Source organism: Carya illinoinensis, chromosome 3 (assembly GCF_018687715.1).
Source record: "Carya illinoinensis cultivar Pawnee chromosome 3, C.illinoinensisPawnee_v1, whole genome shotgun sequence".
Classification (NCBI taxonomy): Eukaryota; Viridiplantae; Streptophyta; class Magnoliopsida; order Fagales; family Juglandaceae; genus Carya; species Carya illinoinensis.
In genome coordinates this window covers 20,387,868-20,411,093 of record NC_056754.1, presented here as the reverse complement: position 1 = coordinate 20,411,093, position 23,226 = coordinate 20,387,868, and the positions used below count along the sequence as shown (strand labels likewise).

General features: G+C 37.1%; 3 protein-coding genes across 7 annotated transcripts; all 3 read left to right on the top strand.

Moving 5' to 3' along the window:
• Positions 1-5,727: 5,727 nt before the first annotated feature.
• LOC122303717 lies at positions 5,728-7,720 on the top strand. 2 transcript variants are annotated; one of them, XM_043115624.1, is made up of 6 exons: positions 5,728-5,872; positions 6,069-6,236; positions 6,324-6,583; positions 6,668-6,796; positions 7,161-7,386; positions 7,495-7,720. In XM_043115624.1, exons 3-6 carry the CDS (start codon positions 6,533-6,535, stop codon positions 7,512-7,514), a joined length of 426 nt encoding a protein of 141 aa, XP_042971558.1. In that variant the 5' UTR covers positions 5,728-5,872; positions 6,069-6,236; positions 6,324-6,532; the 3' UTR covers positions 7,515-7,720. The 2 variants fall into 2 exon arrangements, with proteins under 2 accessions (XP_042971558.1, XP_042971557.1); XM_043115623.1 differs by having other exon boundaries at positions 6,324-6,796.
• A 1,366-nt stretch (positions 7,721-9,086) lies between these two features.
• LOC122303715 (F-box/kelch-repeat protein At3g24760-like) lies at positions 9,087-18,378 on the top strand. 2 transcript variants are annotated; one of them, XM_043115622.1, is made up of 2 exons: positions 9,087-10,622; positions 17,839-18,378. In XM_043115622.1, the coding sequence occupies exons 1-2, from the start codon at positions 9,332-9,334 to the stop codon at positions 17,877-17,879; spliced, it is 1,332 nt and encodes a 443-aa protein (XP_042971556.1). In that variant the 5' UTR covers positions 9,087-9,331; the 3' UTR covers positions 17,880-18,378. The 2 variants fall into 2 exon arrangements, with proteins under 2 accessions (XP_042971556.1, XP_042971555.1); XM_043115621.1 differs by having other exon boundaries at positions 9,087-10,627.
• Positions 18,379-19,058: 680 nt separating this feature from the next.
• LOC122303714 (ribonuclease P protein subunit p25-like protein) lies at positions 19,059-22,763 on the top strand. 3 transcript variants are annotated; one of them, XM_043115619.1, is made up of 8 exons: positions 19,059-19,359; positions 20,868-20,948; positions 21,084-21,172; positions 21,379-21,453; positions 21,658-21,761; positions 21,927-22,046; positions 22,154-22,216; positions 22,387-22,763. In XM_043115619.1, exons 1-8 carry the CDS (start codon positions 19,237-19,239, stop codon positions 22,482-22,484), a joined length of 753 nt encoding a protein of 250 aa, XP_042971553.1. In that variant the 5' UTR covers positions 19,059-19,236; the 3' UTR covers positions 22,485-22,763. The 3 variants fall into 3 exon arrangements, 2 of the variants coding, with proteins under 2 accessions (XP_042971553.1, XP_042971554.1); XR_006240804.1 differs by having other exon boundaries at positions 19,060-19,359; positions 22,154-22,300; XM_043115620.1 differs by having other exon boundaries at positions 19,060-19,359; positions 22,362-22,763.
• The last annotated feature ends 463 nt before the right edge of the window (positions 22,764-23,226 follow it).

The window sequence follows — 23,226 nt, the reverse complement described above, 5'->3', positions numbered from 1 at the left end:
AGTTTTGTCATCTCACTTATTATTTAGACCTCTATCCTGCTGCACCATGATACCTATAGGTAGATGTCAAGAAAATTGTCAATTGAGGTGTAGAAAATCTCATATTGATCAAAATGGTTGTTGGAAGAAGTTTGTTGAGTCATTGCTAAAATAGAAAACATGTAGAGTAAGAATGCAAAATGATTATAAATATGCAAAGAAGAAGATTAAATGCAAATTGGATAAGCTAAGACTGCTTTTTAAAGACAAACATTAAGAAAAAATATCATATCTCTTCATATCTTACTCGGTCAACATTAAAAGATATATTGAACTTATTTCATCAAAATTTATTTTATTAGGATAGCAAGATTAAGGCCCTATTTGGGCACTCAGATTAAGCATAAGTGAGAAGAGTGTGTTTTGTAAGAACCATTGTGTTTATGTATCCAAACATATATCATCTCATCCCAATAAATTTCAAGTCATTACACCCTTTATTCATTGATTGAACAATATGATTGACAAAGCCCATAGTAAAGTGTGTTATGATAGAGGGGGAAGCACATTTCCTCCATTTTCTTCAATTCCATAACCCTTCAAAACCATCATCGAGAAAAATATTTCTTGCCATTCCCTTCCTCCTTCCTTCTTCCAATCTACTTTATTCCATTTTATTCAAAGACAACGCTAACCAAAAGCAATGGTGATGGTAGTCATGGTTTACAAAATGGTGTAGAGTTCACAGAGGAACTTGGGGACATGACTAATGGGAGATGCAAAGAAGAGGTTCACGATGGAAACATGAGGAGGCTGGTGAAACACTGCATTGTGTGGTATACGTGTAATGGTTGGTGGAGGGTCTTCAATTTTTCATGTTATTGACACCGTATACACGGTGGCTGGCGTTTGGTGGCCTGGAGTTGTGCTAGCTTCGGTTGTGGTAGATCCCATGGCAATTGTTAGTCCTTTAAGGTGGTGTGAAGAGCCTTACATTGTCGAAGTGGTTGCTTTGTTTTTGGATTGGTAAAATAGAGGTTGTTTGATTGCTCGTGTGGTACAGGTACGACGATTCATGGGAAGGGTGTTATAATGGCTTTGTTGGTTGGTATTCCAAGGTGTGCTTTGACGTTGTACATGACATTGGTGGTAGCTGATAGTTTATATGGCAGAGGTGGCGTGGTTTACAACTGATAAGGTAGTTCGTGCATGTTCTGTATAGCATTGTCTCAGCTTGAGCTTTCCATCGTTGGTTTTGTCAGTGGTGCAACTGGTTGAGGGAGGTGGAGCTTGTACTTGCGTTGCAGCTGTTGGACTAGACGTGGAGGAATTCCTTGGTGCATGAGACAACGAATTTATGTCTTTATTAGCAAGCATTCAACACAATTTAGAAATTTGAATGTTAAGCTTATCAATCTTACTCACTCTCACTAGTAATCTCTAAGACACGGTTGTAACTAAGGCAACATATTGAGCATTCAGAGTCATTGATTTTACAATGACCTCAAAATTAGTCTTGAAAATCAAATGTCTTTCTACTCCTATTATGAAGCTAATAGCCTCAATGGAAAAAACAGTTGGTTAAGGCATGAATGGTTCCTAATTCAAATTTGGAACATCATTGAAAGAAAATTGTTTCATCATTAAAATTGTTTTGGATAAACAATAACAAGGTCAAGGAACAATGTGAGAAGTCTGTTTTCTCGTAAGAGTGATGGGTAAGGATGATCGTTTTAATAAAAAATCTAGAACTTTAAAAAATCTTTTCAAAATATCATTTATAAAAAATATCAAGTGTATTTGAAACTCATGTTGCATTTAATCGATAGAGCTAGCCTCATAGCTCTATGGCACTTACTTGGACTAGAGTAACTCTAATTATTTAGCTCTCTAAAGATTCTACAAAGGCTCCCTTCCTCTGTGCATTGCTTATTACGATCATTTTTAATGATGCCAAAAGGGCAGAAGTTTAGAATAGACCATTAACATTATTTATGTTTTTGATATTTGGACATTTGTTAATACTTGAATAATTAAACTTGATGTATATACTTGGAGTTAAATTTATTTTATATCTATTGCTTGAAATACTAGTGTACATTCTCAGATGAGCTTAAGCATTATTATTGATATAAAAGTTTTACAAAGTATTTGTCATCATAAAAAAGATGGAGATTTTTTAATTCAATGTTTCCAATTTTAGGAGTGTAACTGGTCCGGTTTGGTCCGGTTTTGGATAAAATTTAGAATTGAACCTATATGAACCAGTTTTGCATTTTTAAGAACCAATTTTGTACGGTTATCCTATTAAATTGGTTCTTCCGATTTTACTGGTTCAAGTCTAGTTTTTCGATTAAAATATACTATATAATATATATAATATACTATATTACGGTATATAATACTATAGTGATAATATATTGTAATATATTATAATTATATTATAGACTATAGTGATATGTTATAATATATAATATAGTAATATATTATAATATATTGTAATATATAGTGATATCGTATTAGTATAACTATTAATATGCACTATATAATATTATTATAACTATTAATATAATAAACTATAATGATATAAGATTTAAAATTTAAAATTATATTAATTAATAATTTATCATATAATAAAAAACTAGCTTATATATAATTATATATTATATATAAAAATTATATACAATATAAAAAATTAAAATATATATATGAACCGGTCCGGTTTTAGAAAAAAAAAATCAGAACCGGATTGATTTTGACCAGTTTTAAGAAAAATAAAACCGGTACTGGACCAGACCCACTAGTTCGGTCTGGTCTGATCCGGTTTACCGGTTCATTAGTTTTTTTTTACACCCCTACCAGTATCATATAATTCTATATCTACTTGTGAATTTCAACAAAAGCAAACGAGCTCAAGTATAACAGAGTCTCAAGTTATCTACATAGTAGAGTCTTGAAGACCAAGGACATCAATAAATCCAGTATGAGCAAGAAAGTGAACAAGCTTACAAATGAAGTTCTAAGAGTACTTTTATACATTTCTTTCAAAATTCAAAAAAGGTTGATTCTTTTATATACTCATTAAAAATCAATTTGCATTTTTCAAATGTGCAAGACATGTTTCAAAATTTGAGATTTGAAAATTTAAAAGATGATTGATTATCTTATTACATGGTATGTTGAAAGTTTTGAAAAGTGAATGATATTCTTTTTTACATATGCAAAATGTAGAAATTTTTGTTTAAAAATTGATTGATGTTCTTTTTTACATATAAAAAAGTAGAATATTTTGTTAAAAAAATAGATGATTTTATTTGAAATATTTGAAAAATAAATTATACTCATTTTTTACATTTGAATATTTTTATATTTAAAAAGGAAGTCTCTTATATCTATAAATGTTCATTTGATATCTTTAAAATTACACAACAACTACAAGGCTTACAATATTCATTCATCGAAAGCTCTCAATCTCTCTTTTCTAACATTGAGCCCCAGCACTGATTCAATTTGGAAGATATATAGTTTGCATTATATTGTTACTCATTTAGTGTATTTTGATATCCTATTCTATCAGCTCTTGTATAAATAATAAAATGGTGTGGGTAACTCTTGTAAGTGTAATAGGAGTTTTAAAAAGGGAATAATTGAATCATTACTCATAAGGTGATTGTAAGTTTAGAAGATGTTCTAAATGAATTATTTGCAGCAGTTTTGCTCAAATATATAGTAAGTTTCTATATCCACCTAAAAGAGGTTGAATAAAGAATTTGAAAATCTTCAATAGGTAGTTTGAGATGAGAACGTAGGCAGTAAGACTGAACCTTGCTAAAATACTGAGTTTGTATCTCTCTTATCTTTACTCTTTATATTTACTATTATTTAGTATTTTATTCATATTTTATGTTGTGTATTTGATGTGGTATTGAGAGAGAGAGAGAGAGAGAGAGAGAGAGAGAGAGAGAGAGAGAGAGAGAGGGGACACATGTAGTATTAAGTGTAATAGGAGTTTTATAAAGGGAATAACTGAATCATTACTCGTAAGGTGATTGTAAGTTTAGAAGATATTCTACATGAATTATTTGAAGCAGTTTTGCTCAAATGTGTAATAAGTTTCTATATCTACACAAAAGAGGTTGAATAAAGAATTTGAAAATCTTCAATAGGTAGTTTGAGGTGAGGACTTTGGCAGTAAGACTGAACCTTGCTAAAATACTGAGTTTGTATCTCTCTTATCTTTACTCTTTATATTTACTATTATTTAGTATTTTCATATTTTATATTGTGTATTTGATGTGGTATTGAGAGAGAGAGAGAGAGAGAGGACACATGTAGTATTAAGTGTAATAGGAGTTTTATAAAGGGAATAGCTGAATCATTACTTGTAAGGTGATTGTAAGTTTAGAAGATGTTTTACATAAATTATTTGAAGCAGTTTTGCTCAAATGTGTAGTAAGTTTCTATATCTACCTAAAAGAGGTTGAATAAAGAATTTGGAAATCTTCAATAGGTAGTTTGAGGTGAGGACATAGGTAGTAAGATTGAATCTTGTTAAAATACTGAGTTTGTATCTCTCTTATCTTTACTCTTTATATTTATTGTTGTTTAGTATTTTATTCATATTTTATCTTGTATATTTGATGTAGTATTGAGGGGGGGGGGGGACACATGGATTGCCATCCTACCGTGAAAGAGATCCAAACCAGATTACCACAACAGAAAAAATAAATAAAATGGCCAAAAGATTAGGATCACTAAATCCTTAACATTGGTCTTATTAGATAGACATATTCCCCGACTCCAAATAATAAACATTAAAGGGACATATCCCTTCATGGGGACAGCCAGACACACAACACACGCATTCTCCCTCCAAAAAACAAGCAATGGATGGCATATTAACACGTCAGTTTGCTTGATTTTCAATGTTTTCATCAGATCCTATAAGAGGAGGAAAGGTGAGATAAGCTTACACACATAAATAATGCACAACAAAACAGGCATCTTTGTTCATAAAACTCCCTTCTAGTATTCAAGGAAATATGATTTTAATAACATGTCCCTTGCTCAGCTACATGTGAGGCCAACAAGTGTTTCTATGCTCTAACATATCTCCTTCCCCACATGCCCAACCTTAATTTACAATTAATATTTGTACCATTTTGATAGATATATGCAGATAAAGAGACAGAACATCTGCTTCAGTATCATTAAAAATTGTTTTTGGATGAAGATGGAGTTTGCCTGGCTGGCCTAGAATAGGAAAAGAGCTTGGTGGCTAATAATATTAAGAGGCTTTTACTTTTAACAGAATTATAATCAGCATCTATATGATTTTTTTTTAAATTTTAATTTGTATTTCAAACTACCAAAACTTCCAATTTTGCACCCCAAATAGGATCACTTCATATGTATATCTCTCTTCCACTCTAGGACTGGAATAACCTTTCCCCATCATCCAAATGTGCTCCATTCTAAATCCTAAGTCCTTGATTTCTCTAGAAGTTATAGGACACCCAAGTAATTCTTGGGTTAAGTCCTTATCAAACAGTGATCCATAACATGGGGACCAACCTGATCAATGAACAATGGACAAACAAGTGTATGGAAAGAAACATGCCACCAAGGCTAAGCAGTAACACATTTTGGATCTGTCTTAAACCAGATTTTTTCCTTAACACTAACACCACATGGTCATCTTATATAACACTGAACCCCATGTTACAAAGAATCACATGCCAACCTCTGTCCACTCACTGCCCGGCTGTCTCACGATCCCTTAGATTCTGTTCCATTTTCTGTCTTCATCTCCAGAAGGCCTCATAAACTAGAAAGAAATCTGTAGCAAGCAGACAGCATAGATAGATCTCTTAGGGCTGTCATTTTGACCAAGGTACTAATCTCTCTCTCTCTCTCTCTCTCTCTCTCTCTCTCTCTCTCTCTCTCTCTCTCTCTCTCTCTCTCTCTCTCTCTCTCTCTCACACACACACACACACACACACACACACACAAACACGCACACACACAAACACTCACATACACAAATACCATATAAAGGAGGCTTCTAAGTATCAAACATAGACATGCAGGTAAACTTAGCTCTTTCTTGACCAAATAGTCTGAAGTGTAGCATCCACGCCAAAGCTAATGCTCTCTTGGTGAATTGTGGCAGATTCTCCAATGGCTCTTTAAGGTAACATGTGAACTAGAAAGGTAGAGCACTTCTATTCCTTCCAGCGAGAAGGAAACGATTAATGGTGGGCCAAAACTTTCCGATCCTTTAGATACTTTACACTAATCAAGCACGCTTCATAGGACTAATTTACATTTTTTGTCCCTGACAGATCGTAAAGCTAAATTGAAACATATACTACTGTTTAAGCATTGGATTGCGTGAAAGATTAGCAAGCAAGATTTTCAAGCCATTTAAGATTTTATATAGAAGAAACATTTCAAAAGATTGCTTCAATGGCACCCTCAATTTAAAAAAAAAGAAAAAAAAAAAAAAAACACGCTTAGAAGTTTTGACAGAAGGCAGTGTCGAATCCACTCAATGAACATGAAGAAAGAAGATGTTGATCGAGGACTAGGAGTCAGTCACAAGGTGGATTCTACACCTCATGTAGGAAATAAAGTTCTACCAATAAGTGAGACCGCATTGTTAACCTCCACTAACACAAATGACCAGTGTTGCTCGTCGGAAAAGAAAGACAGGCTTAAAGGGGTCAAAGTCAACACCATGTCAAGAATGAAGGAGCTATTGAGATGGGCTGCTGTTGCAAAATCAGAGATGGGAGGAAAATTCATTGTTCGAAAGGTCAGTTAGCTAACCTCATGATTCAAGACAAGCCCTTTTCTTTGCTCACTTTTTAGATTTGGTCTCACTTTGTCACATCCAAATTAAAAATCAATTCCTTGGAGAAATTTAGGAAATTTTCTTTAATCATGTATCATTAGAATGACTTTTACAAGCATTTGGACTTTAAGTTTTGGCAGGATAAAACTCCAAGGTATTTTCATTTGAAAACTGAATAATGTGAAAATCACATATATTACTTCTTATTGCACATCATTTGTATAAAATCTCTGAACTTGTACACCGTTTTATGGGTTAAAAAAAAAAACTTAGCTCCTGGAATGGATGATCACAAGACTAGCTAAACAATGTCAACATCTTTCAGGTTCTTCACTTCCGAAACCGTGGAACCCCGAAAGCAGTGCAAGATGATGACCAACTTAGCAATGACTCTCCAAAGATCAGTTTTTGTTGGGATGTGGAAAGCTGCTCTACCACTTCCTCTGCCCACTCAGCAATGTCTATGGCGTCCTCTTCAAATCTAACCCTGATTCAAGACAAAGATCATATCAATTCCAGAAAAGGAAACTGGATCACCACAGACTCTGAATGTAAGACTCCTTTCCACTCTTCTTGTTAAAACAACAAAAAAAGGAAGGAAAATGCGAGGCCCCTATTCATCTAACCATGTGTATATCTTTGTTTATTTCCACTGGCAGTCGTGGTGCTAGAGCTTTGAAGAAAGAGAGATTGAAGATGAACTTCCAAGGTTAAATCCAATCAAAACTGCTTAGGCATTGTATTACACCTATTGATAGGTTGTTCTGCGTTCATTCTAATTTCTCCTAAATTTCAAAGGAATTTATTCTACATCAATGTAGGGCTCTGACGTGTACCTGCACCGTAATGAAGATGGCCTAAAGGGTTACCTGACTATTGTGATTAGAGAATGTCTGCTATCCATCTTACTAATGATTAGACATGGATAATCTTTGACTGATTAATCCAGCACAACATTTATAGATAGGCAATTTGTGACTTTTATGAAAAGAAGGCAAAAAAAAAGAAAAAAGATATTTGCGAAGAAATTAGTATAGGAATGGTGAAGCTTGATTTTCAGAGTCAATCGAATAATCCAAAGCAAATACTATTTCAAAACTTGACAGAAAAATGAAAAATTCAAGTCAAATGGCTTCATACATTGACTAACTTGTTTGCCCAGCTGAATTCAGAGTAAAAGCACCCAGAACACCCATTAGCAGATAAAAACACCCAGAACATATTGTTTGAACGTTAGGAATAAGGGATTTCAAATGTTTTGTTAACATCTTGGTTTTATGGGTTCTCTCAAGCTATCAAATGCACCCTTGTGCATAAAGTTCCTTATCTGATTGTAATTTATATGAATACTATAGTAGCTTTTCATGAACCTTTCCTCGTATTCTCTTCAGTCAGGAGTAGTCTAGGATTTTTGTTTCGGCCGTAAAACATGGCTTATGAGAGAAGATATTTCTTCTTTCAATTTCCAATCGCACGACTCCTCTCTATTCTTGACCGAAACATGCATGGTTACATGGGTAAAAGAAAGAAATGCTCCAAATGAAGTGAACAGGCCGGGAGACCCACGACAAGTGTCATGCAAGCATAGGCCATGACATAAGCCTAGGCGTCCAGAGGCTTTCATCAATGACATGTGCTTCACAGTTCTCACGCTACCTTTAGCATGTACTTTACAACCCGGTCGGCTATCGCACTTATTGCAACCCACTTCGCAATAGATTAGATCCCCTGAAAGCATGGGTGCAGGAAATGGACCTCCGGGCAGGCGATCACTTGTCTAAGTTCAGGAGTCGCGAGGTTCACAGACTCTTGTCTTACACTCGAGTAGGGGATTATAAGGGATCTATATTCAACTAATGAGGTTACCTTTATGTCATGTAGGCAATTACCTATCCTAGTACGCATGTTTGATATCCATATCACAAAGTAGAAGAACATGCATAACTTGAAAGGAAAAAACCACCCCAATGAATGGCTAACCAACTTGTCTCGAGTGAACGTCGCTTCCCTCAACTTTATTATGAGTTATGGTATATTGGTTATGTGGACTTACTCAGCAGGCTCTCTGTTTTGGACTGGAGTTGAGAATTGAAAGAATGTTGTGCATTCAGATTTCGTCTGCACATCTCTTAAACACGCTTTCCCTCTTTCGACAATAAGCATTATTCTACCATATTGTTAGGAGGTCGGCTGCCTCTGATAGAATCAGTTGTGATCACGCTTAACACTCGTGTAAACACAAGAATTTGTGGAGATGAGCCTTTAGAATTCTTATCTGAAATTTAGCCATCTTTAGATGAGGGAAAAAAAACATATAAAATGAGGCTCAACAGCTGTCAGCTTGAGAGATTGATATTGGCAACATGCCGAAAATCGATGGAGAGTGGTTGAATGTTGTTGGCATGGCTAGTTAAACCACCTTGAAAGCACCGGGACCAATCAAAAGAAGAAGAATTACGAGGAGACGTTGACTAGTTCAATATGTAGCAGTCTGCAATGGCCGAGAAAACCGATGCAAGCAGGGACCTGCGAATGCGACGCAGGGGGTCAGCCAAACATATCCACGCACCATATATATTCTATTCATGCATATATATGCACCTACTTCTCCTCCCCTCCTCTTCAAACTCTATTCGCCTCCCGAAAATGACTGAATTTAGCATTCTGGGCCTCGACCTCACTGAGCATATCCTCTCCTTCCTCCCAATCCCGACCCTCCTCAGAGCCGCCTCCGTCTGCAAGTTCTGGCATTCCATCATCTCGTCCCCTACCTTCTCCTCTCCTTCCGCACGGCCCCATGCCTTAAGCCAGCCATGGTTCTTCCTCTACGGCCTCCACAACACCTCCTCTAAGAACCACCAGTCCTTCGCCTTCGACCCTCTTTCCAACCTCTGGTTCCGCCTCCCTTCCTCCTCCGCCTTCCCTATCCCTTCTCCCACCTCCTCCTCCTTAATCGGCTCCCAAGGCTTTCTCTTCACCACTGCCCCCTTCTCCTTCTCCCCCATCCTCCACCGCTTCTCCTACATCTTCACCACCTCCCCTCTCAACTACTCCCGCGTCAACCCCCTCCTCGGCGTCTTCCAGTCAAATTCCGACAAACCCACATTCATTGTTGTCGGGGGTGTCAGGTTTATCGGTAACCTCGTTGACATCGAGGACCGTTTGGCCGTTGAGATATACGATCCTCATCTGGATTCCTGGGAGATTTGTCCCCCCTTGCCCCCCGATTTCAGCTCCGGTAACTCCTCCTCATCCTTGTCCTCGGCCTTGTTCGGAGGCAAGTTCTACGTGCTTGGTATCTATTCTTGTTTCGTTTCGTCCTTCGATTTGGAAAAACATATCTGGAGCGACGTCCAGACGCTACGTCCTCCTGGGGTTAATATCTCCTTCTTGCTCTCGTGCCGGGACCGGCTTGTTCTAGCCGGAATATGTAATTCGCCACTTGGGTCGTCGTTTAATCTGTGGAGGATTGACGAGAACACCATGGAGTTTAGCGAGATTGCGATCATGCCTCAGGATTTGCTTTACAGCTTGTTTGATAGTGACGAGGATGATAAATTTGCGAGCTTGAAATGCGTTGGGTTGGGTGATCTTGTCTATGTTTTTAACGAAGAGTACCATAAGAGATACCCAGCTTGTGTTTGTGAGATTAGTAGTGAGTCTGGCAAGTGTAAGTGGAGGAGAGTGCCTCCATTGCCTTCACCTGTTAATAAGTTTCACAAGGTCATTAGCTTCTGCTCCACCGTCTCGCTGCATAATATGCTTCGGGTTGGAGAGGAAGTGATCGGTGAGGTGCATGCTATGCTTGAGTGATCAATTCCTCAGTTTCTTCTTGGCTTCTCTTTCTCATGATATCCTGGTTGATGGCAAGTTTATTCTTTCTCATATGCAATTTATGTTGTGATTCAAATCCGAATATACAAAAAGTTCAAAGATTCCCAACACAGAAATCCAATCAAGTATTTTAAATGTCAATGTATATACAGATTCAAAACAGAAACTAAATCAATAATTCCAATATGATAAAATACTAATCAAAGCCGAAACTCAGTTGAGATATACAAATGATAAGATAATGATATCAAGATAATCAAGATGACAAGATAAGCAAATAAATTTGTAAAGAAACAAGAAATATGCAAGAAAATAAGAAGAAAGAAGATACAAACAGAGATTACGTGGTTCGGCCCTAATGGCCTACATCCACGGCAGGAACAGCCTCAGAGATCACTTGATTGATGAATCTTCAAGGCCAAAATGCCATTGTACAAGATAGAACTACAATCAAGCCAAGAAAAAACCACAAGATTTGGCTTTTCTTTCTCCCTCAACAAACCCTAGTTCTCTCTTTCACTCGGATTCCCCCAAAGCTCTCAGACGGCTACTGTACAGAATGAATCTCTCCTAACCCTAACCCGATAAGCACACATATATATACATGAAGTAAAGATCAATCGGACGGCTCTCCTTCATCCCATGCTTTAAGTGAGACGGCACCGTTTTAAAGCACTGCATAGGGTGCCGTTTAATGAGCTGCTGGGATGTCGTTTAAAGCACTGCAGGTTATCATTACTTCATTGATCATATAAGGGCTGCTGCTTATTACGTGAATCAAAAAACTGCATGAAGATGAGTTAGTAACAATTGAAGATAAAATAGTTAACACATTTATCACAATTCTCTACCTTGACAATATTTTATTCATGATTCCTATTCTAGTCTCATCTTGGCTGTTCCTGCTTTGTCCCTCTACTAAGGGACCCCAACAGTTTTCACATTAATTAAGTTCAGACAGTGTCTGAACTTTGCTAATGGCAAGGACTTGGTCATCATGTCTGAGGGATTTTCCTCAGTTGGAATTTTCTCCACTCCAACTTCTTTAGACTCAATTACATCCCTTACAAAATGAAGCCTAACATCTATATGCTTAGACCTTTCATGATATACTTGATTTTTAGCCAAGTATATTGAACTCTGGTTATCACAATGTACAATTATATTTCCCTTAAAAATACCTAATTCATGTGATATACCATTCAGCCATATGGCTTCCTTTATTGCTTCTGTCATAGCTATATACTCAGCCTCTGTTGTAGACAAGGCTACAACAGATTGCAAATTTGACTTCCAATTAATAGCCCCCCCAAAAGCAGTAAAAACATATCCTGTTAAAGACTTTCTAGTATCCACACTGCCAGCATAATCAGCATCTACAAACCCTTCCAATTCACACCCTTCTTTAACATTATTCCTATATTTCAAGCCTAAACCAGTAGTTCCTGAAATGTATCTTAATAGCCTGCCAGTGTGCCTTCCCAGGGTTACTTATAAACCTACTAACAACACTGACAGCATAGGTAAGATCAGGTCTTGTACAGACTATTGCATACATCACACTTCCTACCATACTAGCATAAGGTATTTGGTGCATAAACTCCATTTCAGATTCAGTTTGAGGGGCTTGAGTAGTGGACAGCTTGAAATGTTGACCTAGAGGTGTGCTTACAGGTTTAACTTGGTCCATACCAAATCTTTTAAGAATTTTAGATAGATAATTTCTTTGAGATAGAAACAGACACCTCTCTGGTCTATTTCTTATAATATCCATACCTAAAATTCTACTAGCTGGTCCTAGTTCCTTCATATCAAATTCAGATTTTAACATGCACTTAGACTATTTAATCAAATCAGGATCTTTACATGCTACCAACATATCGTCTACATACAGCAACAAATATATTAATATTCCATTAACATCCTTATAATAAACACAGCTGTCATAACAGCTTCTTTTAAAATCATTTTCAAGCATGTAAGTATCAAATCTCTTATACCATTGTCTAGGTGATTGCTTTAAACCATATAGAGATTTTTTAAGCAAACACACTTGATCAGAATTAATTTCTTTTGTAAACCCTTCAGGGGGTTGCATGTAAATTACCTCTTCCAATTCTCCATATAAAAAAGCAGTTTTTACATCCAATTGTTCTAAGTGCAAATCATTATAAGCTATAAAGGATACAAGCAATCTAATAGAACTATGTTTAACCACAGGAGAGAATATCTCATTAAAATCTATTCCCTCTCTTTGAGTGAAACCTTTAGCCACTAATCTTGCCTTAAACCTAGTTCCTTCTACCCCTGGTATGCCTTCTTTCCTTTTAAAGATCCACTTAGATCCAACCAACTTAACCCCAGCAGGCTTTGTAACTAAATCCCAAGTTTTATTTTTATTTAAAGACTCCATTTCTTCTTGCATAGCAAGTATCCACTTAGTGGCATCTTGGCTTGCAATGGCCTCTTTATAAGTCCTTGGTTCTTGATAAATGACCTCATCAGCAATAGTCAATGCAAAAGCAGTAAGCTCTACATGACCATACCTAATGGGAGTTTTTATAGTCCTTTTCTCCCTGTCTCTTACTAACATGTAAGAGTCAGGACCTGGTTTATCTAATTCCTCTGAAATTGGGTCCTCAGAGTTACTGACTTCCCCAGTATTACTCCCAGTTGAGGTGTTTCTTCTCTCCACCTCAATCTGTACATTTTCCTCTGTATTTCCAGGTCTTTGTTCTATTTCTGTATTCTGTACCCGAGCCATTTGGGATTCATTAAAGATCACATCCCTGCTAATTATACATTTATTTCTACCAGGTTTGTCTATCCATAGTTTATACCCCTTCACTCCCTCAGGGTATCCCACAAAAATGCATTTTAGTGCCCTAGGGTCTAACTTATCAGTTTTTGAATGTGCATAGGCTGTACACCCAAAAATTCTAAGGTAATCATACCTGGGAGGTTTCCCAGTCCACATTTCTTGTGGTGTTTTAAAGTCTATGGCAGAAGATGGACACCTATTAATTAAATGGACAGCTGTGGCAGCAGCTTCAGCCCAGAAGGTTTTAGGTAACCCAGCATTTGATAACATGCATCTTACCCTCTCTAGAATGGTCATGTTCATCCTTTCAGCTAGACCATTCTATTGAGGTGTTTCCCTAACAGTTTTGTGTCTTAGAATCTCTTCCTTTTGACAGAAATTATTAAACTCTGTTGACAGAAACTCTAACCCATTATCAGTTCTTAAGGTTTTTAATTTTCTGTCTACCTGTTTTTCAACTAAGGATTTCCATTCTTTAAACTTTCCAAAAGTGTCACTCTTATGTTTAAGTATGTAAATCCACACCTTTTTAGAGTAATCATCAATGATGGAAAGAAAATAATTCCCTCCACCATGAGAACTTACTCTAGAAGGTCCCCAAAGGTCAGCATGTACATAATCTAGAGTATGAGTAGTCAGATGAGTTGCCCTTTTAAAACTAACCCTTTTAGCCTTTCCATAGACACAATCTTCACAGAAGGGTAGATTGTCCAGGTCTGCCTCTTTCAGCAGACCCTGTTTCTTAAGTTCTAAAAGCCCTCTTTGACTAACATGCCCTAACCTCCTGTGCCAAAGCACAGATTTTTTATCCACTTCATTATGTACAGGAGATGCTTCCCCTACAGTGGTTTTGCCAACTAAGGTATAAAGGCCATTCTTTATAACCCCTTTCATAATTGTAAGTGAACCTTTAGTGACTCTAAGGACCCCTGATTCAGACTTAAAAGTATAACCTGAGTTATCAAGCATACCAAGAGAAATTAAATTTCTCTTTAGGTCAGGTATAAATCTGACCTCCCTCAAAAGTCTCTCCATCCCATCATGTAGTTTTAGTCTTATACACCCAATACCCATGATTTTACAGGATTTATTATTCCCTAGAATTACATGCCCACCATCCAATTCAGAAAAGTTTTCAAACCAGTCCCTCTTAGGACACATGTGGAAAGAACAACCTGAATCTAATATCCACTCACTTTCATGGCCTATATCAGATATATTTAGTACCTCAGCACTATCATACCCATCTAACACCACTGCTACATCCCCTTCATCTTTGTTCTTGTATCCTATCTTAATTTTTCTATCAGGACAATCTCTTTTGAAATGTCCTTCTTTGTGACACAGAAAACATTTTAACTGTTTTCCTTTAGACTTAGACCTAAATTTCTTGTTTTCTGTTTTGCCTTTCTTACCTCTCTTTTCTGGTCTTCCCCTAACAGACAAGCCCTCACCATGTTCTTATTTGGTATTTTCTTGATTCTGTAACTCTCTAGCATGAAGTACAAATTGCACTTCATCTAGAGATATTGCATCTCTATCAGACATCATGGTCTCCTTAAGGTTCTGGTATGAGGAGTCCAAAGAACTCAATAAGAGGATTGCTTGATCCTCATCCTCCACCTTAATGTCTATATTAGCTAGGTCTAATACAATCTTATTAAAGGTATCCAGATGTTCTCCTAGCGAAGTTCCAGAAGACATCTTAAGAGTATATAGCCTAGTCTTTTTATATAATCTGTTAGCTAGGGACTTTGTCATATAGAGATGTTCAAGCTTTAACCAGATACCAGCAGCAGTTTCTTCACTAGCTACTTCCCTCAAAACCTTATCACCTAAGGAAAGAATCAAAACACTATGGGCCTTTTGGAGAATGTCCCTCTGGACCTCCATTTTTCCTTCCTCTTTAGAGGAAGAGGCCTTTTTATCACAGATGAGGGCATCCTGCAAGCCTTGCTGGACAAGCAGAGCCCTCATCTTAATTCTCCACAACCCAAAGTCATTTTCCCCAGTAAATTTCTCAACATCAAATTTCGTGGTCCCCATAGAACCTGAGCTTGTGATACCACTTGTTGTGATTCAAATCCGAATATACAAAAAGTTCAAAGATTCCCAACACAGAAATCCAATCAAGTATTTTAAATGTCAATGTATATACAGATTCAAAACAGAAACTAAATCAATAATTCCAATATGATAAGATACTGATCAAAGCCGAAACTCAGTTGAGATATACAAATGATAAGATAATGATATCAAGATAATCAAGATGACAAGATAAGCAAATAAATCTGTAAAGAAACAAGAAATATGCAAGAAAATAAGAAGGAAGAAGATACAAATAGAGATTACGTGGTTCGGCCCTAATGGCCTACACCCACGGCAGGAACAGCCTCAGAGATCACTTTATTGATGAATCTTCAAGGCCAAAATGCCATTGTACAAGATAGAACTACAATCGAGCCAAGAAAAAACCACAAGATTTGGCTTTTCTTTCTCCCTCAACAAACCCTAGTTCTCTCTTTCACTCGGATTCCCCCAAAGCTCTCAGACGGCTACTGTACAGAATGAATCTCTCCTAACCCTAACCCGATAAGCACACATATATATACATGAAGTAAAGATCAATCGGACGGCTCTCCTTCATCCCATGCTTTAAGTGAGACGGCACCGTTTTAAAGCACTGCATAGGGTGCCGTTTAATGAGCTGCTGGGATGTCGTTTAAAGCACTGCAGGTTATCATTACTTCATTGATCATATAGGGGCTGCTGCTTATCACGTGAATCAAAAAACTGCATGAAGATGAGTTAGTAACAATTGAAGATAAAATAGTTGACACATTTATCACAATTTATTTGAATGAGAAAATGTACTGAGTACTTAATATTTATTATTAAGATGATGAGCAAATTTATCTATAAAAAAAAAAAAAAAAAAAAAAAATTAAGATGATGAGCAAATTTGTTTGAACTGTGAAATCTTTGAATGGCAATTGTACTGTAAACGTAAGGTACCTCATTAAGCAAAGCACGCACATCTGAAGATGATTTACTCCTTGAATTTGAATATTCTGTGTTAGCTTTTTTATTATTAAGTCTGTATACCGAAGTCTACGGAGTGATTCGGGCCAGGAGGCAGGAGAAAGGTAGCTTTTGAATATTTGTATGGCTGGCTGTATTTGGTGAAAATGAATTGATTGTATTATTTTGTTTATAAATATTTGATGATATATCTTCTAGAGAATATCTCACATGCCTTCTCAGCTAATATAAAACTTTGACTTCTATGTCTTGCTTATATACAGAGTGTACTAGTCGTTTGTGAACCTTATAATGTTTTTGGTGGGGTTTTATTCACTCGTATCCTCTGTTGGTCAACCATGGCTGCTAAATGGTTTTGGTTAACTTAAAGCCTTTTTATTTGGCTGCCATCTTGACCTTGGATTTTAGATATGTATCTTCCTTAAATCCGCATGGTTGAGAACATAGAAAAGCATAATGCAAGAAGGCTATTGCTGATCGTTTAGATTATGGGCCCTGAAATCAGGTGGACAAATTTTAGCTTACTAGGAAAGAGAGGAATCTCTTATTCTTTTATGTAGTTTTCTTGTTCTTGTTCTTCTTTGATAAGTAATTGTATTTCTTGTTAGTGGACATGATTTTGAACTTAAATCTTTGAATAGATTTTTTTTCACGGATAATAATGATGTTGCATGTTAAGATTCATCATATAATACGAAGCCTTAATCAATTTGAATTGATTTAAAAAAATATATATATTTGCAAGGCGCTTGTTATACGTGGGTATTGAACCGCCAACTTCATCTTCCACCCAAATTTTAGTGAGGCTGGGGTTGTCATCTGAAGTAAAGCTGATTGGCAATTGATCTTTATACAAAATGCTATGCATGTCACGTTAGGGGCATTCAGTGGCAGACAGACCATAGGTGAACTTGTGTCAACCAAATCTTGCCCTCAAATTCTTGTACAAATCTCATGTTTCCGTATTTTGCAGTTTTGAAGCTGGCCAAGTCGGTGGGACTGCAATTCCTGGTTCTTTTCCTATTGTGATCATTGTTTTGTTTATGATTTGTTATCTTTGTAGCTACTTGCTAAGCACAGTCACTTGTTTTCTGGTCGTCTTCCACAAAACAAGAAGAAATAAGGACGTGCATAACTAGATGAGAACTGAGAAGGGTGTTGACCTCCATCATTACTACCTTCAACCTTTAGTTATTCTTTGGTGCCTAAATTTTATATGCATTGAAGTTCTATCGCTGTTGGATGCTGCAACAACATTTGAGTTCTTTCTAACTTTTAGTTATCACCTTTTCTCACTTCAATGCAGATAATGGATTTGCAAGATTCAAATACTTTGATAAGGGATAGATGATGTCTTAGTCAAAACAAATATGTAATGCAGCTGGAGCTGGGTCATTTAATCTGCTACCACCTGCATTTTGTTGTCATTCATTCAGCATTCCTAATAGATACTCATCGTTTACAGAGAAGGAAATCGGACCGAAGCAGGTGTTCAGACTGGTGCTTTTGTTTAATTGTACTGGCCTCTGTATAACTACAATTACCATAGCAATTGTAACGTAATTAGTCTCTGATGATCTGGGTTGAAATTTTTTATGCAATGAAGTTAACTGTACAGTCTCAATACATTCTGTAAACCTTTTTATTTTTGGCAAAATCAGTAGTTTCCAATCTATTTTTGTTGATTCAATTAGTCCCTCATGAGGCATGCTTGGCTGTGTTTCTACTTTGAATCGGCCTGTAAATCTGTGCACAAAGTGGCCCATCATGTGCCATCTTTTTTTAAGCTTTCCTTTCTGGTAATTCCGATTGAATATATCTTCTAGAATCATATTTTTCAAATGCATATTGATAGTTTTCTTTTCTTTTTTTTCAAATTTTTTTTTAAGACCCCACTTTAGGATATGAGGTGGTATATAAGTTTTTGGCTGCCACACAAAAGTCTAATCTAATTCCTAACTTTTTCCTTCGCTTAAACCCCACTTTAGGGTAAGTTGATAGTTTTCTTTAATATTGATGATCTAGCTCTCAATTAAACTTGATGGCAATTGATAACAATGCCTCCTCCTCCTTCAAATCACCAGCCATTTGATATGTGATCCATAAAATACTCCAGTTATCTTTTTATCATCAAACAGTCATTTACATTGCACTTTGCCCCCTTCCTTAACTATTCATGATTGTGTTACGGCGAAAATCATATTCTTAAATTGGCTAGAGTAACGTATTTAATAAAATGTTTATATGACATAATTTGATGTAAAAAATCTTCTACCGTTGGTGTACTTCACGTCCTTTAGAAAAGCGCGTTGGCCAGGCCAAAGTTACTGTTACACTGTTACCCAATCGGGACGTAATTGTAGTCGAGTGAAATGAAAAAGAGAAAATATACACAGCAGCCTCACACTTTTTTACACTATTGAAAAATATGAATTTACTATTTTACCTTCTTCTATTTTACACTTCAAAAATGATGGCGTGTTGGGTGTGAGAATGCTGTGTAGCAGCTTTCAATGAAAAAACCCAACCAGCTAAACATAAGTGACCCTCAACTTTACTACAAACCTATCTCTGTCGCTGTGGTTTTGATTTGATAAATTTGAAAAGCAAAACCCCCAAGCTTTTCCTCTCCCTCTCTCTGCTAGGGTTTTAGGGCTATTGAGGGTTTCTCTTCCTGAAATCTGCTCAAGTCCAGAAATCTGTCATGGATAGGTACCAGAGGGTCCAAAAACCCAAGCCCGAGTCGCCGATAAACGAGAATGAGATCCGAATCACCACCCAAGGTGCCATCAGGAACTACATCAGCTATGCCACCACTCTTCTCCAGGTAGGTACCATTTTTCACTTTCTTTTTTCTGGGATTGGGTTTTTTCTGATTTTCGGAGGTTTTTTTGTTTCTTTGTAGGATTATGTTGTACTATTCGTTTGATTTCTGGAGTTGTGATTTTATGTGGCTACCCTCTATACATTGAGCATGTTGTGCTGTTGCGGTTGCTGATAATGTATGAGATTGTGTTTCTTTCTGTTAGATAGAATATATCAGATTCCTTTTTCTTGTATTGTGGGAATGGGGGTTCCTGGAATGGTTTGATATTTGTTTCCGTAATTGATGGGTTCTTAACTGAGATTTTAATGGTTTGGTGAGAGATATGGTACGATGGCCTATTTAGTTTCTGTGTATTTATATATTTGACTGGCTCTATTGGTTTCTGTGGTTGATAATACATGTCAAATTGTTGAATGTTTGTTTTTTGCGTGAGTCTGATTTAAATGATTTTAGTACATACCAGATTACTTTGTAGCCTAGTTGACTGTCATTAAATGGTTTGTGTAAGTTAGGTGACACTGACATACATCTTTAGTTGATATTTAACATCTCTTGACTATATTGTTGTCTGTTCTATCGTTGAGGGTGATATTTCTGTTTAGTTAGACGAGAATTACTGGTGTTGTATATGACTTAAAGTGGCTCAATGTGTACTTTGGATTTCTACCTTTAAATGCAAGCCAACCTTACTAGAGCCATCCTGTTTTCCTGAGACAATCATGCGCTCTTGATGAGTTCCTCTCTCTGAATTGGAATGGAGGAAAGACTTGATAAAGAGCCTTTCTCCTTTTACAGCAGAGTTTTTATCCAGTGCCATCACTGAAAAACTTTCCAACTGCTAGTAACAGAAGTCCAATCTTATCATTTATTGAGCAACCTGTCATACAAATGTTCCTTCTGATATATATATATCTTTTGATATATATATATATATATTATATTATACATATATATATATATATATAACTCAACCGTGGGGGTGAGAACAACAATGTGGATTTCAACCCTGGGAGAATGACTAATATTGGTTTTGAGGAGTAAAGAGTCAACAGTGCATTTCAATTTGAAGGAAACCAAGTGCATATACTCATTATTGGCTTGCTCTAGTGGTAGTTGTAATTTGCTATTGATTTTATATATGATCATCTGTATTATGTTAATGAGACCTGTTACGATGGTGATATTTTGCTGTATTTTACCCACAAAAACCATGGTTTTGTCCTGGCTTTTGAAAACTGCAAGATTGAGAAACAGAGATGATACACACTGCAAAAGAGTTGGTTTCAGTTTAGACAGACAGGATGCGATCAAATAATTATTTGTTGAAGCTTTTGTTTTCTACTCCTTCTAAGTTCATTATATTTTTTACCAATAATAAGAAAGTTCATTATATTTTGGCAACTTGAAAGTAATATTTCTAAGCCTTATACATGTGAAGGTTTCTTAGCGCAATATTCTTTTCTTAAAAATCTTGTGTATTTATTAAATTTGTGAGATTTTGTAATTAGGAAAAACGTGTTAGAGAGATTGTTTTGAAAGCAATGGGACAGGCAATCAGCAAGACAGTGGCCATTGCAGAGATTTTAAAGGTTGGTGTCATTAGCAAGATCTTTCTATGACCTCTCTCTCTCTCTCCCTCTCTCTCTCTCTCTCTCTCTCTCTCTCTCACACACACACACACACACATACACACTCACTAATTATCAATTCATGTCCTGAAACAGAAGAGAATCCCCAGGTTGCATCAAGAAATTGTCATTAGCTCAGAAAGCATAACTGACGTATGGGAACCCATTGAAGAGGGTCTTGTACCGTAAGTTTTTAAGCCGTCTTATTTTATATTCACTGTTCTTGAATTTGCATGCTTATGACTAAAATACTCTATAACTGGGCTTTAATACTTTACATTGTGTTATCTATGTTTTGGTCAGCTCAAATTGTGTACTTGAGGTTTCCACACTCTTGTTAAACTCCATTTATTACCTATCAAAAATGACTGAGCATTAATAACTGATGCAGTGTGGAGATGACTCGCCATGTCTCAATGATTGCAATCACCTTATCTCCTAGAGAGCTAAACAAAAATTCTCCTGGGTAAGTTTATATAAATCTTTGGGTCTCTGCTCAATTTATTTTTTCATGGACCAACTATTAATATTTATCCCTTACTTCCTGATGTGATTTTTCAGAAGCCCATGCTGCCTCAAAAGCATATTATGTATAATATATCTCATCTTCCTAGTTTTTCAACTTGGCTTTTATCAAGTGTCATTAGGATGTCTTAAATTTTGTCCACAGGTACCAAGCTCCACATTATGCTGAACAACCGAAGCCACAATCTACTTATCAGCAGCAACAGCCAGCTAAACAAGCACGTGCCACATACAATGCTGTTAATGAAGGTGATGCCAGCATCAAGCGAATGTTTTGCATTACTTCTTCAGATAACCTTTTCTTTTTCTTTTAATTTTTTTCTCCCTTGTGGGTGAGGACTTCTTTTGTTTTATTTTCTCTCCTGATTCATCTTCTGCGTAAAACATAACATGTTTCTTGCTCTTGATTTCTAGATTCATATGGCCGAGGACAGGGTCGTGGGAGAGGGAGAGGACGGAATTGGGGCAGGGGTGGATACGGAAACTATCAAGGTGGATATGGATACTATCAAGGTGGATATGGAAATTATCAAGGTATACATTTAGAATATTGGATTATTTTATGGGAAATGGATGGATTATATAATGATGTTCGTTTTATTGGAAATGTGACCTTTTTTCACCTGCACTCTTATTAATAGATAATGGTGGATATTCAAACTGGGGCCGAGGTGGTGGGCGAGGCAGAGGTTGGGGTTATCACAGTACGTATCTTTATTTAAATGTGCAAGTGTAGCTTCTTAGAGCACCTTGTATATCGATCGATTTGTGCAATTATGAACTTATTGGTGAGATTAATTGCTGCCAAGTATATATCCATGGATGTGCCACATTTTTATTTTGTTGCAGGTCTTATACCTTGATTTTCCTATAGGTACTGGGTATGAAAAAGGTAGAGGTGGAGGGGGCAGAGGATATGGTGGGCGTGGCCGGGGACTGATGGGTGGTCGTGGTGGTGGGAACCAGGCATAAAAAGAACTGTTTTCGTTGCTTTAGCTGAATGCTTGCCTTGGCCTATGGGTTCAATCTATAATGGTTACAGTTCTAATAGCGTGAAATGTGGTTCACAATGTCCAGCATTATTGGGCAGTGTCTGTGTTTTCACCATATGGATATGGGTAAGGATGTTCTGTTCATAGTTTGCGTACAGCGGAAGATCAATATGGTTGGTTTATGATTGCCATAATTCATTTACCCAATGTAGTTGCCAATACCCGTTTGTATTTATTCCATTGTCTTTATTTCTTTTCTTCTCCATTGGTCATTCTAGGGCTGAGCACCGACAGAGTCGGAGTCGGTATCTGGGTCATTCGACTCCGACTCCGACTTTGTCGGAGGCCGATTCCGACCTCCGACTCCGGCTCCGAAGGCTATATGCTTCGCTCCGGCTCCGGCTCCGACTTGTCGGAGCGGAGTCGGGACGGAGTCAGTGAGACCGTGGGAGGGCAGTGGCCCGTGGGCACCGTGCGATCACTGCGATGAACCAGATCTGCGACGGCGTGGGGACTCGGGGCGACGGCCGTCGGAGGCTGGGGCTGCGCGGCTGCGCCGTTTCGTGGGGGCTGAGTGCCGCACTGCAGTCTGCCGAGTGCCGAATGGCCAGAGACTAGAGAGAGAGAGAGAGAGAGAGAGAGAGAGAGAGGCACCTCGGTTACAACTCAAAATGGGATTTACGGGTTAACGGGTTCACAGAGGGACGACGGAGGAGCTCCGG

Excerpts from the sequence above, each read along its gene's own strand:
- LOC122303715 (XM_043115621.1), top strand. The coding sequence starts at position 9,332 with ATGGCCGAGAAAACCGATGCAAGCAGGGACCTGCGAATGCGACGCAGG. Across the intron at positions 10,628-17,838 it reads GAGAGGAAGTGATCGGTGAG|ATAATGGATTTGCAAGATTC; the intron begins GTGCATGCTATG and ends ACTTCAATGCAG.
- LOC122303717 (XM_043115623.1), top strand. The coding sequence starts at position 6,533 with ATGAACATGAAGAAAGAAGATGTTGATCGAGGACTAGGAGTCAGTCAC. Across the intron at positions 6,797-7,160 it reads GAAAATTCATTGTTCGAAAG|GTTCTTCACTTCCGAAACCG; the intron begins GTCAGTTAGCTA and ends AACATCTTTCAG. Across the intron at positions 7,387-7,494 it reads GATCACCACAGACTCTGAAT|TCGTGGTGCTAGAGCTTTGA; the intron begins GTAAGACTCCTT and ends TTCCACTGGCAG.
- LOC122303714 (XM_043115619.1), top strand. The coding sequence starts at position 19,237 with ATGGATAGGTACCAGAGGGTCCAAAAACCCAAGCCCGAGTCGCCGATA. Across the intron at positions 21,762-21,926 it reads ATACAATGCTGTTAATGAAG|ATTCATATGGCCGAGGACAG; the intron begins GTGATGCCAGCA and ends CTTGATTTCTAG. Across the intron at positions 22,047-22,153 it reads TGGATATGGAAATTATCAAG|ATAATGGTGGATATTCAAAC; the intron begins GTATACATTTAG and ends TCTTATTAATAG.